This window comes from Mauremys reevesii, linkage group 15 (assembly GCF_016161935.1).
Source record: "Mauremys reevesii isolate NIE-2019 linkage group 15, ASM1616193v1, whole genome shotgun sequence".
Lineage (NCBI taxonomy): Eukaryota > Metazoa > Chordata > Testudines > Geoemydidae > Mauremys > Mauremys reevesii.
Window position 1 is genome coordinate 32,765,580 of NC_052637.1, and position 16,690 is coordinate 32,782,269.

Consider the following 16,690-nt stretch of genomic DNA (forward strand, 5'->3'; position numbering starts at 1 on the left):
GTGATACTTTTATTGTATTAAAGGGTAGCTTAACGGATTAAATAATGAGGGTGCTTTTTGAAAATGTGTTTAAAGGAAACATTTTGCTGCATTACACTCTTCAGAATGAAGTGACAAGAAGGTAATATGGTGGCTGTGGCCATATCAGACTTTTCCTTCATGTTAGTTGTATGTATCCTGAACTTAAACACCGATTTATGAAGGAATGATAAATGTTTTTATTAAAACCTGTGGCTTGAGAGAAGTTAATATGGTGCCTTTTCCTTTCAGCAGTTTCAGATGAATTTTAAAGCATATTCCATCTCATCTTGAAAATGGAGAATTCACAAAAATGGTACTTTTTTTGATGAAATAGTAAACAATGGAATTCTGATTGCATGTGATTTGTACACTGCATTTTGTGGCTCAAATCTTACTAAAGCAGTGTCTCTTCATACTGATATTTGCCCTTCTGCATACAGATAAGTGTCTTCTATAGTAAACATTGTTTCAAAAGGCAGGAAAGAATCTCACACATTTGAGTGCTATATGGAGTTGCGTGCACACACAATTTAATAGTTTGGGGGAGTGATAATTAGAGACATTTAAAATTTAATTATCTATCTTAGCATTAATATCAAATGGACTTTCTCAGTCCTTAGAAATTGGAGATCTTGTTCAAGTTGAAAATGTGATATGATATGTGATCTGTAGGTATTGGTCACTGTAGTTGAAACTGTAGAGATGATGCTCCAATCTATCCTGCTCATTCAGTGCGCGTGACCTCACTGTTAAATATACCACTACCTCAATATAATGCCATCTGATATAATACGAATTTGGATATAACATTGTAAAGCAGTGCTCCGGGGGCACGGGGTTGCGCACTCTGGTGGATCAAAGCAAGTTCAATATAACACGGTTTCACCTATAATGCGGTAAGGTTTTTTGGCTCCCAAGGACAGCGTTATATCAAGGTAGAGATGTAGTAGTATTTTGCGCTTTACACGTTTTATAAATGATTAAACAAGGTTTGGAGGCAAGGCAGTGGAACTTCAGCCCTAGATGAGCTTACGCCTTGTCTTGCGTAAGATTTAAAATTAAATTGAGCTAGCTAACTTGATCTAAGATAGGGAGTGGCCATCCTGAGCCTGAGAAGGAAACAGAATTTACCAATGTATATTGCCAAAGAGCCACAGAAATAGGTCAGCAGCTCCCCCTGCTTCACAGCACCTCCCACCCAGTGTCCCCCTCCCTGTTTTGTGGCATGCAGAAGGCTTGGGTGGGTGGGTGGGTGGGGGTGGGGGTTGGAGAGCATGGCAAGGGGTGGAGTGGGGGCAGGGCTGGTGGCAGAGCCAGGGGTTTAGCAGTGAGCACCCCCCAGCACATTGGAAAGTTGGTTCCTGTAGCTCCAGCCCTGGAGCCGGTGCCTGTACAAGGAGCCACAGATTAACTTCTGAAGAGCCGCATGTGGCTCCAGAGCCACAGGTTTGCCATCCTTGGTCTAATGTCTGTATTTTCCTGGACACATCCAGCTTTTTGGTTCTCAAATCACTGGCGGGGAGGTTTCCAAAAAGCTGAACATGTCTGGGGAAATAGAGAGGTATGGTAAGCCTAGAGTTACCTGCAGGATCTCCGTGTCTGGGATGCCTGTCCAGCCCCACCTAAACATGTAACCCACTTTCCCCTGCTGTGCGAGGGGGTGCTGTGGCTTTGATGGGCTCTAGCTGGCCAGGAAGTGATGTCATTCCTCTTCCAGCCCCACCCTGGCTGGGGGTGCGCTGCTGTGGGAGCGGGAACCATGCGGGCTGCAGCCTGGCCCTGGGCACCAAAAGCTCTTAAGCCAAGTAAGCAGTCATGGGATAAGAGGGGTGTGCTCATGGATCAGTAAAAGATAGCAAACAAAGCGTAGGAAAAAATGGTCAGTTTTCAGAATGGAGAGTAGTGACCCTGGACTACTGGGAGCTGAGGTACTCAACATACAAATGAGCTGGAAAACAGTGAGGTGACAGAAGGTGTAGATACAAAATTACCCAAGACCAAAGCAGCTTGAAAAATTACAAAGGGGGTCTCACAAAACTGAGTGATGATGCAACAACATGGCTGGTGAAATTAAGTAATGCACACTGGAAAACATAATTCCACCTGTACATGTAAAATGATGGGCTCTAATTTAGCTCTTACCGCTTAAAAAGATTGTGGAGTGAGTGGGGCTAGTTTGCTGAAAACATCTGCTCAACATGCAGCAGCAATCAACAAAGCTAAATTTTAGGAACCATTAGGAAAAGGATAAATAAGACAATAGCATAATGCCACTCTAAAAGTTAATGGTATACCCACACCAGGAGGCTCAAATATGCGGGAGGCATGCAGGCCAAGGGGCTATTTCCTGCAGCCTGCCAAGTAGCCCATGCCTGCCTCCAGGCCAGGGGTGGGCAAGCTACAGCTGCGGGAGTGTCTCCCTTGAGCCCTGTGCTGCTCCCTGAAGAGGCTGGTATCACACCCCTGGGGAGGGGGGGGGGGAAGAGATGCAGAGGGCTGGATCTGTGTGTTGCCCTGGCTTCCAGGTACTGCCCTAGCACAGCTCCCATGGGCCAGGAACTGTGGCCAATGGGAGCTTTGGGGGAGGTACCTGGAGGCATGGCAAGCAGCATGCGGAGCCCTGCCTCTGCCCTCCCACAGCGTCCGCAGGGACATGGTTCTAGTTGCTTCCCGGGGCTTCCCCCCCCCCGCCCCGAGCCCTCCTGCACCTAGGGTGACCAGAGCATAGAAATGAAACAGCGGGGGGAGCAAAAAAAAAGCTGTTTCACAGGGGCTGGGGAAATTAGCAGGCCGCCCTCCCCGTGGCCCCCGGCACATGCGGTGCGTCCCGGGGGGAAGGAGCCATGCCTAGAGCGCAGCCGAGCAGGAGAGGTGCGGAGCTTGGGACACTGGCAGCAGCGGGGGGCCGCGCAAGTGGGCCATGCAGGGGAGGCTCTAGGCCCCAGCATGCCAAGTGTGTGCTTGGGGCAGCATGCCGCGGGGGGCGCTCTGCCGGTTGCCGGGCAAAGCCGCGCAGGACCAGCGCACCCTCCGCAGGCATGCCTGCAGGAGGTCGACCCGAGCCGCGGGACCGGCAGAGCGCCTCCTGCGGCGTGCCGCCCTGCTTGGGGCGGCGAAATGTCTAGAGCTGCCCCTGGGGCCATGTAAAGTTTGTCAGCTTGGAGGGGGGAACACGACTCCAGCTGGCTCCTTGCCCTTGTAAGGTGTGGGGGGGGGGTTAGCATCCCCGTGCGGCGCCAGTATGTCCCGCCGCAGGCCAGGTAAGAAGCTGAGTTCCCCCCTCATCCTGGCTCCTCAGCTAAGCCCCCCCAGTCTCCCTCCTGGGGGAGCAGTTCCCCTGGCCTGTCCCCCTTGCCCGCCCTGTGCCAGAGCTCGTCCTCACCACCAGCTCCAGCCGCCATGACAGCTGCGAGCCTGGGCAGGAGGAGGAATGACGTGCTTGGGGATTTGGAGAGGGATCCAATAGGGATTGGGGCAGGAGTGCGACAGTCCCTCCCGGAGGGCAAAATTGCTTGTTTGTCCAGTGTCCCAACCGCACATGGCTCAGGACAAACAAGCAAATAGCGGGACAGTCCCGATAAAATCAGGACATCTGCTCACCCTGCCTCCACACCCGCCCCCTCCCAAATCCCTGCCCTGAGCCCCCCGCTGCATCCCACACCCCTGCACCCCAACTGCCTGCCCTGAGCCCCCTGCCATGCCCCTCATGTGCCCTCTGGGGATGGGGACTATTGGAATGGGGGGTTGGAAGAGGCGGGGGGGGCTTAATGGAGGGAGTGGAGTGGGTAGGGCTGGAGGCAGCGCCGGGGGGGGGGGGGGTGTGTCAGTGATGCAGCCCTCGGGCCGAAGAACTGGCCCTCGTGGTCATTTGTGTTTGAGACCCCGGCCCACACCCTGAATACTGCATGCAGTTTTGGTTGCCCCCATCGCAAAAAAGATATGTGGAATTAGAAAAGAGAGAGAGCAAAGGGAAACAAAAATGATTAAGGTATAGCACAGCTTCCATATGAGGAGAGATTAAAAAGACTGGGACAAAGGTCTACAAAATCCAGACCAGTGTGGAGAAAGTGTTATTTAGCCCTTCACCTAACACAAGACCCAGGATGTGTGTCACCCAATGAAATTAAGAGGAAGTACATCTTCGCACAGAAGAACATGGTGTGAAGGCCAAAAAGAACCATGGCAGATAGGGCCAGCAATGGGTATGAGCTAAGATGGTCACGGATGCATCTGGCTGTTCCTAGCCTCTGATTGCCAGAAGCTAGCTCACACAGTGCCTGTTCTGGGCATTCTCTTTGATGCACCTGGCGTTGGCCACTTTTGGCCATCAGGCTACTGCAACCATTGGTCTGACACAGCATGGCTATTCTTAGGGCCTGGAGGCTGAGTTGAGCTACTTAAAGCCTTTTTAATCCTATTTTTGAAGACTTAGCTGGCCTGTCTTTTAGTAACTTATTTACCATTCCTGAGCCTCTTTCTGCATTAGCATTGTGTTCTTTTACAAAGGCAAATGGCACTTGTTTAGCAATCTGCATTTTTACACCCCCTTGGTGTAAAATTGGGCACAAATCCACCCTTATAGAAAGTGACAAAGCTCTGCCAGCGTTAAGCTCAGTGGCTGTTTGTTTGACTAGCTCCTACAGTATACTGAAGACAAGATGCATAGAGTTGGAAACCACCTCAAGCCTCTTTCCTCATCTGCTCTCACACTTGACCTTACATGGTTGGTGTTAAATATTCATTATTAATTGACTTTTAAGGTGCTGCCTTTAGGAACTAAGGCTTAGGACTAGAAACAAATGTGAAAGAAATCTGCAAGCTTTAAAAGTAGCCTGGTCATTTCAATACAAGTTGGTAATGCCAAAAAAAAGTTCCTGGAAGAAGTTTAAACGCTTTTCCCACTGACATCTTTATTATTCTATGAACAGAAATAAATTCACCATTAACATAGTTAGTGTGCTTTAAATTTTATCAAACTTCATAAAACATACAAAAATATTTCTCTGAATGCATAGATTTGCTCAGTTACCAGCACTATTATTTTTACAGTCAGTAGTTCTTTAGCAAAGGTTGTGTTGCATATCAAGTTAACAGTTGTTGTGAATTAGAGGAAATAAAGCTTATTGAAATAGAATCGCTTCCATTAGTTACTGGACAATTCTGTTACGTTGTTTATGTAAAAGTGACTGTCCTACATGCATTAAACCAGAGGATCTGCAAAACTAGCTGTGAATACTCTTAATTTTGAGCTACATAGCTACTGTTTTTTCCAAACAGTTTAGCATTCACTTTGAAATAACCCCTGCACTACAGTGGCAAGTAGGTAGGCCAAATCCCCACCACAGGGAGAATCAGGTTTGACTAAGTACTGATGTCAATAGCAGCCTTCAGGTGAGTAGAAGTTGAATCAGGCCTTACGCGCTTGTCCAGCCACTGTATGGACAGGACAGGGGAGAGTACTGGCAGAGTGGATTAGATGGCAGAAGGATTAGACCACAGATGCATATCACTGGAGGCTTTCATTGGTGGAGTGTTAGTTGGAATAGGGAAAGGACCTAGAATGCAGTAATCAATTTTAAACCAATTAAACAGCATCCAGTGATCAAAAGGAAAGTGCTAATAACTTTAACATCTTTATATTTTGGATTTTACCTGTCATGTTGCAAAACAATTTGCCACATTCTATTATTGTCTAGTCAAATTCAGAAATGTCTACTTAATAAACCAAAATGTGCCATCAGTTGTTCAGCATGTGAAAACATATTGGTCAAAAAGAGCAGCAGCTACTGCAAGGGGAAGCTATCCCCCTATGCAGTGTATTACACTAAATCATTTCCAATATTATACACTGCAAGCCGCATAAAAAATAATCCCTACTGTTGTATCAAGTTCTTCTTGGGGTAGTAGTGCAGGAAGAAGCTATTTAAAGGCAGCTGCTCTAGTATAGCTTAATAAAGAAATAGCGTTGGACTCAATAGTAGAGCTCTTATAAATTAGGTTACGCTTTTAATTGGAAGACACTGGTAGGAAGTGTTTTTGTTTGTCATAAGAAAGGTCATATTTCCTACTCAATCTGGAATTGCCATTTCTAGTTTTTCTGCACATCAGCCTGGCCTTCATCAGTCTCAGGGTAGCCGAGTGTTTTGAGAACTGCTGGAGATAAGTACTTCCAGCAACAAAAGTAAGCCCAGGCTCCTTGGGAGAAAAAACAACTTGAAAATAGAGTATTTGGTAGCAAATGTGATACATGTTTTAAATTAACACTGCCCAGGATAAGCTCTGAAAAATTAAGAGCTCAACTAGGCTGAGATTCAAGTTTTTAACATAGTGCATAAAGCATCCAGCAACATTAAGCTATTTGGATTACTCAACTGGCTGAAGCTTTTGACAGGCTTTAAGTGACATCAGCTCATGGAACATAATGCAACAGTGGTGGGAAGAATGTGTCATACAGAATCAATTTAAAAACAGCTCCAAGTAAATATGTTAATTGCTTCTGATGATGCCTCTATTTCCATTCACATGTTCCCTTAACTGGGTTTGGCTAAGCAGAGCAGACTGTCTCCTCTGGAGTTAATACTTCCACTTCTCAACAACAAATATTTTCTAGTATTGTGCTCCTAGTGCACAGGATGCTGAATTTAACCCAGATTCCCTGAACTGTTAGCATCAATGAGGCTAGTTCCTAGAAGAGATTTTTAAAAAATCATTAAAGCACTACTAGAATCATAGGGAGTAATTAATGCTTGCCAAGTGGACAAGTGTTAGGGAATGAATTCTTTTAGAAGTATATAGGTTTTTAAAAGCAATTGACACCCACAAAAATAATGTAAATATACAGTCCTTTTAAGCACAACCACATATGTAACTTTCATTTGCTTTGATGATCTAATACAATTGTTCAACAGTGCAGCTCAGATTTACTTCTAAAAAAAAAATTAGTATTTTAAGAACAAAATATTAAAAGTTATCCCATTTTGTTCAGTTGGGTCACCTATTAGTTTGGAGAAGAGAAATGAAGGGGTTTAATAAACATCAATGGCAGTTTGACATCTGGGAATCTGGTTTTAGCAAGCTGTCCCTGTGTGGTTGTTATAATGGGTGTTCTGTGGACTGTTTGGAGCCGGAAATACCACTGCTCTAGAAGACAGCATGACATGCTACTTCACACTTAGGGCCTTCTGTCCTTTTTTCCTTTTGTGTGGAGCAGTAATTCTGCCTTCATCTTTATGGATTTTCCAGGCCCATATATGTTCAGATTTCTTGCAGTTTTGATAGCGCCCCAGAAAGTATTTGATGTTAGGAATTAATATTTATTCCCACACTTAGGGCAGTTGTAAGAGACTCAGTGAGCCAGGTACTGTGTACAGTAATCAGACAGCTAAACTCCATTCCCAAACATGGATGTGAGACTGTTCATAGATTGAATAGTTTGAGGAAGGAGAAAGCAGTACAAAACCAAATTCTTGAAAACTCTCTAACACAAACCCTTACATCCTTCATTGGTTCACTTAAAAGTTTTGATGACAGCAGAGAGAGACTGCACCTTGAGGAGTCTGAGAAATAAGGGCAGTATTTACATTTTCAAGGGGGCCACAAGCCAGAGAAGCACAAATTTATAATTTATGCAAAAAAAATATAGATATCTAACTGTGCCTGATTTTTCTAGAAGTCTTTACTTTTCATGCCAACAGTTGACCAGCTGTCTTCTTATGCCAAGTACAACCAATAAAATTCATTGACTTGTATCTGATGCATGTCGGCTTAATAGACAAATGAGGTACCCTTTATCTGAATACAATATAAAGTTAAAAAAATGGAAAGGGATAGTAAATATCAAAGATATACTATTACTAGTTAAAATATTAACCCTAACAATAACTTAAGGTTTCACACACAATTAATCCACTGCTTCAGAAGACAGCAGCATATAATTCTCACATTCTAGAAAGCTCAGTAAGTCAGCTTTGATGCTTTACTATTGTAGCAAGACCTCTCCGTCAGTGTTGACGCAGCATTTCTAAAAGGAGAGTTGTCACTTTTCATTAGAACCAGCTCCAGTTCTTGAAAATCCTGAAGTCTTGCAACATCTTTGTCCTTAAAAGGATGAAAACAAAAAAAGCAAATGTCTATAAATATATTTACCATTAATGTGTCTAAACAAGGTCAGGCCTGTGAAAGCAAGGATTAAACAACTGCCAGGTACAATTCTACCCAACAAGGTACATAAGTACTATTTTTTCTAGTTAGCAGATGTGTCACTATTTGTTTTGCTCTATGATGGAATCTTTCAATATCATTAAGATGACTTTTCCATTCTTCAGGTACCCACTATTTGTACTTAGTGAATTACGCAGTGAAAGGATCTGACCAGAACATTACTCAGGAAGTCAGTGCATGTGTCAGATTAACTGAAAATCATGCAGACAAGGCCAGTTGATTTCAGACACAGAACCATGAGAGCTGTGTTGTCTGAACACAAAGGAATGTTGATGGGGTACACTTATACATTATTTGCAACAAAAGCTGAGGTAGGGCATTCTCCCCCCCACACACACTCACAAAAAGATACTTCCATTTCCACATACTAATGACATGCTCAAGAGATGAACATTCACATTGATAAAAAGAAATATTTTTAATAGATCATGATGAAACTGCATTATTTCCCTCCTATGAAATCTTCTTTTGGGCCTAAATACGTAACAAAACGTGGCAGTCAGTTCGTGAACACAGTGCAATTCTTTGGAGTCTAAAGTCAGTAGCTGATCTTTGTACTCCAGAATCCAAGATAACAGAAATAAAATGAATAATATCCAATTAGCAATTAAATATGGAAGTTCCTCTTACCTTTCTTACCAACGTATTTGGTAACTTTCTAATCTTCTCCACTTGCTCTTGATTAACACCCAATTCACAGCAACTGACTCTGAGTAGATCCTGATAGGTCAGTTCTTGTCTGTCTAATTCAATCTCAATGAAGTCATTTTCCCTAAGGTTCTGAATTCTTACCTTAAGCACCAGTTCTAGAAAAAAAAAAGGTATGGGAGGAGGTCTGATATAATCTTACAAATTAAAATAATCAGTATAATAGACTGAAACAGACGGAGAATTTACATTTTATTATTTAAACTCAGAATTTTTTAGCATAACACCAGAATCACTCTTACAAGGATTTAAACCTGAGATACTCATAGAAAGTCCAGTAACTCATATCCACAATGAAGGAAACAACCCAAAACTACAGAGGAAACCTTAAAATGATATGGGCATATTTAAAAAAAATGCAATATTCTAAAGCCTCTATCAGAATGAATTCCTCTTCTCCCCCTTGAATTTAGTGCTCGTGATAGCACAGATACTACTGTATACGGCATGGGGAATTCTGCGCCACTGCGCATGTACAGAATTCATGTCGCCCCCAGATTATTTTGCTTTCCAGCAGAAAAATGACTTTCTGACAGGGAAGCTGCAAGAGCAGTCACACACCACTCCCTAGAGGAGAAGGTACATTGTTTCAGGCACCCAGAGCAGCCAGCACAGGTGAATCACCGTGGGACTGGGGACACCCCAGCCAGTGGCTCCTACCCAGAGCCGGGATCAGCTGCTAGTCCTGGCTGAGCTGGAGGGAGGAGAGGACAGGACTTCCAGTTCCCTTTCAAGAAGTGTCTGGGGCTTTGTCAGACCCACCCCCAGAAACCCCCCCCCAGCTGCAGGAAGCTCAGCATCCTCCTGCCCCCATTGCTCCTCAACTGTGGGGGAGCTGCTCCCCCATCCACCCAACCCCTATGCATCTGGACCTCCCATACCCAGACCCCCTGCCAAGCCTCACATCCAGACAGAACAAGATGACTGGCTTGGAATACAATTTCTATTCTGGGGGTTCTTAACAATTCAGTTTATGGCTGAAATGGGAATTAAAACAGATTTTTCTCACTAAACACAAACAGCAGCACAGCTTCATAATAATGTTATAATGACATATCAAACCTGTTCCACTTGTGAGAGCAAACAGAATGCATGTAATTATCCACATTCTGGTCAGTTACACTAGAGTAAATTGCGAATAACTCCACTGACTTTAAGAAAGGTTTTCTGGGTTCACATCAGTGTAACAGAGTAGACCCAGTATGACTAATGAAAGGTTTTGTTTCAACAGCAATGAAATTCATTTGAAAAAAGCATTAGGAGATATAAAGGAACCTCAGAAAAAGAAGCTAAGTTTTGTTACTAAGGGCTTGTCTACACACAGAATAATCTGGAATAAAGCAGGGTGTGAATTTGAAGTGGATTAACTCTTATTCCAGCTATTCCAGAATAACTCCCTCTATAGACAAGCCCTAAATTACAAGTTGTATTGGTTTACAAGAGAGTTATTAAACCTTGTATTATATTTGGCAGGGTTTATGATTTTTATATTGTTTGGGTTTTAGACTGGAATCTCTCCAGCAGAGGAAAAGCAGTTGTAATTGTCTGTAACACATTTATAGTACTGTATAAATAATACTACACTTAATCTAGTTAGCAGGGTGGGGACAGCATTTGAAATAAGAAAGGGAATAGATCGCTCTCTCTGCCACCATACTGTCCCTTTGACATTTCCACCTCTCCTCCAAGAGGATGGAAAGAGACAGATTGAGATCAGCATGAAATACACCCTCACTTCAGTTCCCGACTAGTGATGCAAACATGGATCAGTAGTGTGGTAGCAAGATGCATGATCTTGGAAAATTACACTTTGTTACCTTGCATATTATATGGAAAAGTTCCAGTGAAGAAAAGTGGCTGAAATGTCGGTGCAGCCCCAGTATGAGAGCCATCCTGTTGCTGAGGTACAGGCTGTTTAGATGCTACTGGAGAAAAGAGGCCTCTATTATGCGACATGGATGGCTGACAAATGGAGCCATTCTGGACTCTAGGTTTTGGATATTCTGGCACCATGTCTGCTGATGGGGTGGGCTGGCCTTCCTTAGAGTGTGCCACAGGAAAACCATCTTCGCTGTGTGATGACGTGGGTGTGCAAATGCTTTTGGCCTGAGTTGCTGATGAACAAGGACTAGTTTCACACGGAGAAACAGAAGAGACGGACGTGCTTTCATTCTGGGATGCTGTTGAAATGGATGGAATGCTGCTGTTTTCTTTAGTGTAAACATAAGGGAAGGGTGGATTGGCCAAGTAGTTTGCAACAATTGGCAAGTTTAAGTCTTCCACTTCTTGAAATTCATTTTCCTCCACTTCAGGGGGAGAGGGAGAGAGAGAGAGAAAAAAAAACAAAAAAAACTTGTTACTTAAATATTACCATCTTCCCCAATTCAAATATAAAATTAGATTTTTCCTACTGTCTCACAAAATTACATCATCTTGCACAAAATCACAAGAATTGCACCAATGTAGCTTAAATATAATAATACTATATGGAAATATACCTATCTCATAGAACTAGAAGGGACCCTGAAAGGTCATTGAGTGCAGCAGCCCCCTGCCTTCACTAGCAGGGCCAAGTACTGATTTTGCCCCAGATCCCTAAGTGGCCCCCTCAAGGATTGAACTCACAACCCTGGGTTTAGCAGGCCAATGCTCAAACCACTGAGCTATCCTTCCCCACGTAGCTTGAGCCTATGGGCACTTGGAAGCATGGCAAAATGCTGGGAGTGTGAAATTAAAGACTAAAAATCAAGAGGAAAAGAAATTTTTGTACAAACTGTCTGGAAGCAAAAAAAAAAAAAAAAAAAAAGGCCAAAGAAAAATAATTAAACCATCAAAAGTAGATACAAGTGATGCCTTTAAATACAGCAATGACAGTTCACCATCTCTGAAACGATCAGATTGAGAAGTAGTTTTGATGTGATTTTTTTTTAAAGACATTATTTAAAATAATTGGTTTTCATAGATGCCAGTAAAGGAAGTGGAATGTTTTTCTCACTTAGTTGGGTCCAATCTCGCAGTCCTCACATTCACCAAACTATTGCAACAAATTTGGCTTGAATAAGAACAGCAAGAGTAAGCCCATTAACAGTAACAATGCCATGGAAGCCCAAACAAGATGCTCTCAGTTTTCCTGGGGATGCATAACTAAATTTGTTTAGGAGGGTGAAAGTGACACATATCCCATACCTGGTAAGTGAGGCCCAGGTTTTATAGGTATTTAGGTACCTAACTCCCTTTGAAATCAATGGGAGCTAGACACCTAAATGCCTTTAAAAATCTGGGCATGAATGATTAGTGACCAGACAAACATACCAGGCAGGAATTATGTGTGAGTTCATTTCCCTTGGACATGACAGCCTAAACCTTCAAAAGTCAAAACCCAAGTCCTGTTGTCCTACTGTGTGTGTAATAGCTGCAGATTTTTGCCCAGAAGAAGGAAAAAAACAGTTTTCAAAGATTATACCAATCACACAAATGACTGTGAAAATAGTAATGGCAGCCTGTACTTAGCTACACATGCATTTACACAGCAGTCATGCAGCTATTACACACTCTTCATGGATTGTCAAAGTTATCAGCCTTAATTTAAGAGGCCCATTCCCCATACAAATATCATTAACATATACAAGCATGCCCACTGAAAGTTACAAAAGGTGAAATTTCTATGGTACGGAAACACGACTCAATCAGACATATCTGCACCATTTCTAAGAGTGTCATGTATCTAATTTGGGGCTTGCTTCTCGGTACGTGTGGGGAATAAGCTTTTTAAATATACCAACGTGTTTTGTTATGTGTATGGAGAAGGTTAAGTTTTACTGCCAGGAACTCATAACTCAGCTATGAAATTCTCAGAAGCCATCACTCCTAAAATGTAGCAGTTGCTTCTGTATACAATGGCCCTGTAAGACTTTTGGTTCAGCTTGACCAGATCTATTTATGCTTATATATAAAAGCCTTTGGCTTGAGGCTTGATTCAACTCCATTTAAGTCAATGGAAACATTTCCATGAGAGCTGGAGAAGCAGTTTCATTCTGAGTTCTGTAGCTAAAAAGAGGACTCGAAGGGCTTATCTACACAGGGAAATTTACTAATATAGTTATACCAGTATAATTATATTGCAATAATTATACCAGTATAATTCCATAGGTGCACACACTTTTTATTCCAGAATAGGAGTACCTTTTTCCAGTTTATCTTATGTCACTTTCACTACAATGGTATAATTATTGCAGTAAATTTCCCCATGTAGACAAGCCTTAAAAAGCACTTTCCTAGCAAGAATGGAGTTTTTGAATTGCAGTTGACAACCATCAGTTTATAGTATCATATTAAAAGAGTAAAACAGGTTTATCTACTAGTGAAATAACCACACTAAACAAATTTGAAGATCATATGAGGAAATACATCAGTAATCACCTTTAAACCTGAATGTGTCATGCAAATCAAATGGTATACACCCTCTTATTCTCTGTCTCCTCTCCACAGCAAAGTCCATATCGACCTGCTGTGTCTCAGTCAGCTTTGCTTGACATAAAATATTCTTGCACTTATGTTTATACTGATTTCCACAGGAGCATGACTAAGGCCAAAGTAACTTACCCAGAGTAAATCAGTATCAGAAGCAGGAGTAAAATTCAGCAGTCCTGATTCCAACAATTTCTTACAACGTATTAGAATACACTTACAAATATCTACAAGGCACTAGGTACATATGGAAGATCAAAGACGTTAACATATTTACCTACATGGGGTATAATCTTTTAAACTCATATAGATAAGGGATTACCAGTTATAGAAAGGCACACTCCATCTAAAAAAATTTTAAAAACCTGAATTGGAAGAGCAAAACTTTTTTGAAAGTGAGTAAAAAAGTAAACTCATAAAATTCACTGCCACAAAAATTCATCTAACACAAGTTTCATCTTGGCACAAAACATGTTCACAGCAAAGATATAAACCCTAGAAAAACCTGCAACCCTTCCTTGCACAAACTGTGCCACTGAAGTCAATGGAACTAAGCATTAGTGGTGGAACTTAAGGACAGGACTGGACCCTGTCTTTATAATAGAAATGCTGTCAGTCTATGGAACTAGGGAAAACCAGTAAATACTAAGATCAACTATTTTAGAATAAATGTTAAAATATGTAAGTTGTACCTCCCATAATCTTCCTGATTTCTTTCTTTGACGTTAACTGGGCTGCCAGTTCTCCTTTAGCTGTGAGAATCTCCTTATCAGCACCAGCATCAATCAGGCAAGAGACCACTTCAGCATGATTCCGTTTGCATGCCCAGTGCAAACAAGTCCTGTGTGTAAAGAAAATATATTGGTGACGTTGTAGTTCCAATGAATTATACCCCACACACAAAATCCAGAGTTCTAAACCATTATGTGCCAACAATAATCCATTTGCCTGAGGCTGCACATAGAACAAGCGTAACTTGGGAGACACCAGAGTCGCTTCCACATTTAAACTGAACATGATTCAGTTGTAAATTCCTTGGGGGAGGGACTTCCTTTACCTTGATCAGTTGGTGTACACCGAGTACACTGACCGTGCTAAACAAACAAAAACAATAACACTGCTTCATGCTATTAATAAAATATAGTGTTGGGGGTCCCTGTACTTGAGCAATGTTAACTGTTACACAATATATAGTGTAATAGAAATTAAAGAGAACAATAGACTTAGTAGACCCCTGTAAAGACTTGGACTAAAATCTTCAAAAACAAGGGCCTAACGTTATACCTAAGTCCATATTTGGGCATATACAATTATATATTCATAGATTTTTAAGGCCAGAAGGGACTATAGATTACCAAGTCTGACCTGTGTATCACAGGCCATTCAATTTCAGCCAGGTTCTGAGTCCAATTTGTTTGATTAAAGCAAATCTTCCAGAAAGGCATCCAGAGTTGAAGACATAGAGAGATGGAGAATCTACCACTGCCCTTGGTAGTTTGTTTCAGTGGTAAATCACCTGCACTGTCAAAAATTTGTACTTCAGCTCCCAACTATTGAGTCTTCTTACGCCCTTCTCCACTAAAAACTGTCAGTTTTTTTTCAATACTACAGTGCATCAGACTGCTCTCAACAAAGTCAATGGGAGATGCAGGGTGCTCAGCACTTTTGAAAAATCCAGCTACTGACTTGGACACCTAAATAAGGACTTTGGGACCCCATGTTACGGTTAAACTCCTGAAAATGTTGGCCAAGGGCTTTACCATGGTTCAGTAACATGCTATATGTCAGTTTGGTCCCATCTACACAGAAAAGCCAAGCCCTGGTACTACAAATCAGGGTACTACCACGTTAACACAATCACAGTGAATAAAGCATGGTGCCAAGCTTACAGGCTACATGAATTCACACTTTTGCTAATAATAAGGCTTAGCTCTTAGATAGCATTTTTCATGGCTAGGTCTCAAAGCACGCTACAAAGGAGACCAATATAATTATCCCATTTTACAGAGGGGGAAACCAAGGCACAGAGCACTGACGTGACGTTCCCAGGATTTCCCAGCACTGAGCCTTTCAGCCCCAATGATGCCAAGGCACTGTACAAACGTTAGCAAGAGTTATGCAGCCACTTCTGGAGCGGGAGAGCAGGGCGGGTCAGAGAGACTTAGAACAAGGGCACCAGCACAAACTCCTCCTCTGATACCAACAGGGATGGGGGCTCCACACTCACACACCAGCCCTCGGCCTGCCAGTCCTGCTCTCACACAGCCCCTGCCTTAGGCAGCGCTACCCAGCCCCAGCTCTCCCAGCAGAAACCTGGCGGGGGGGTGACCGGCTGAGCTGTCCCAGCGGGGGGGAGGAAGCGGCCCAGGAGGTTGGAGCAGCGGGGAGGGGCGGAGGAAGCCAGAGCAGCGGGAGGGAGGGCACGCAGGAGGTTATAGCAGCGGGGGGAGCGCAGGAGGGTGTAACTTCGGGGAGATGCCAGAGCAGTGGGGGACCACACAGGAGATTGTAGCAGCGCGGGGCGCAGGAGGTTGTAACTTCGGGGCGGAGGATGCCAGAGCAGCGGGGAGCGCAGGAGGTTGTAACTTCGGGGGGGGGCGGAGGATGCCAGAGCAGCGGGGGGGGGCACTTACCAGCCGTTGACCTCATTGGGGGAGTTGACGTCGGCCCCTCTCTGCAGCAGGCGCCGAACCTCCTCCAGGTCCCCCAGAGCGGCCGCTTCCCGCAGCCTCTCGTGCCGCTCCCGCTCCTCCCGGGGGCCGCTCATCGCTCTCCCGGTGGGGCCCTTCCTGCCCCCCGGGATGGCACCGCCCGGCCGGCAGCCGCTCCGGAGCGCTCCGGCGAGGGGCCCTCTTCTCAGTGGCACCCCGCGCCCGGCCCTTCCGTTCCGCGCCCGGCCCAGCCCAGCGCCTCGGGCCTGGCTGTGGGGCGGAACGCGGTGGCCCCACGCCCGGGCGGGGGCTGAGGCTCAGTCAGCCCTCGGGGGGGGGCATCGCGGTCAGCCGGCGGCTCCCACCCTTTGGCTGGGGTGCCAAGCCCGAGCAAGTGGTCAGAAGTCAGCTCCCCACCCCCCAAAACAAAATCATGAGATTTAAATAATAATAATAATTACTAAAGCTTTAGGCTCTTTTTATTCACCTTCTGATTAGCTCAATGTCAAGTGACATATCCAAGGCCCCAGCAACAAGTCAGTCCAGAAACAGAACCCAGGCCACCTGCTCCTGTACCCCTTGCAGTGACTTCATTGCCATGCGTCTCCCTAGTCTTGCTCACA

General features: G+C 44.0%; 3 protein-coding genes across 10 annotated transcripts in view; 2 read left to right on the top strand and 1 right to left on the bottom strand.

Moving 5' to 3' along the window:
* The window catches only part of LUC7L3 (LUC7 like 3 pre-mRNA splicing factor), a 38,326-nt gene extending 37,948 nt beyond the window's left edge, over positions 1 to 378 (top strand). For 3 of the 4 annotated variants that reach the window (XM_039501181.1, XM_039501182.1, XM_039501183.1), the window contains one exon: positions 1 to 244. This exon is cut by the window's left edge. The gene's annotated coding sequence lies outside the window, so the exon portion shown is untranslated. Of the gene's footprint in view, positions 245 to 270 lie in introns of those variants that run through there. The other variant, XR_005588396.1, reaches the window with a different exon arrangement.
* Positions 1 to 16,690, top strand: part of WFIKKN2 (WAP, follistatin/kazal, immunoglobulin, kunitz and netrin domain containing 2) — a 42,602-nt gene that overhangs the window by 1,168 nt on the left and 24,744 nt on the right. The window contains exon 2 of one of the 2 annotated variants that reach the window (XM_039501177.1): positions 271 to 334. In XM_039501177.1, coding sequence (XP_039357111.1) covers positions 332 to 334 — 3 coding nt within the window. In that variant the 5' untranslated portion in view covers positions 271 to 331. The remainder of the gene's footprint in view (positions 1 to 270; positions 335 to 16,690) is intronic. The other variant, XM_039501178.1, reaches the window with a different exon arrangement.
* On the bottom strand, positions 4,973 to 16,598 carry LOC120383279 (ankyrin repeat domain-containing protein 40-like). 4 transcript variants are annotated; one of them, XM_039501194.1, is made up of 5 exons: positions 16,555 to 16,598; positions 14,109 to 14,257; positions 10,767 to 11,255; positions 8,872 to 9,047; positions 4,973 to 8,118 (listed from the first exon to the last, which is right to left on the bottom strand). In XM_039501194.1, the coding sequence occupies exons 1-5, from the start codon at positions 16,581 to 16,583 to the stop codon at positions 7,975 to 7,977; spliced, it is 987 nt and encodes a 328-aa protein (XP_039357128.1). In that variant the 5' UTR covers positions 16,584 to 16,598; the 3' UTR covers positions 4,973 to 7,974. The 4 variants fall into 4 exon arrangements, with proteins under 4 accessions (XP_039357128.1, XP_039357126.1, XP_039357129.1 ...); XM_039501192.1 differs by lacking the exon at positions 16,555 to 16,598 and adding an exon at positions 16,050 to 16,305; XM_039501195.1 differs by lacking the exon at positions 16,555 to 16,598 and adding an exon at positions 15,648 to 15,717.

What these genes read in the sequence shown, in the direction of transcription:
- LOC120383279 (XM_039501192.1), bottom strand. Translation starts at nt 16,183, where the DNA reads ATGAGCGGCCCCCGGGAGGAGCGGGAGCGGCACGAGAGGCTGCGGGAA. An exon ending in CCCAATGAGGTCAACGGCTG is followed by an intron (nt 14,258 to 16,049) that starts GTAAGTGCCCCC and finishes CTTTACACACAG; the next exon opens with GACTTGTTTGCACTGGGCAT. An exon ending in CAAATACGTTGGTAAGAAAG is followed by an intron (nt 8,119 to 8,871) that starts GTAAGAGGAACT and finishes CATCCTTTTAAG; the next exon opens with GACAAAGATGTTGCAAGACT.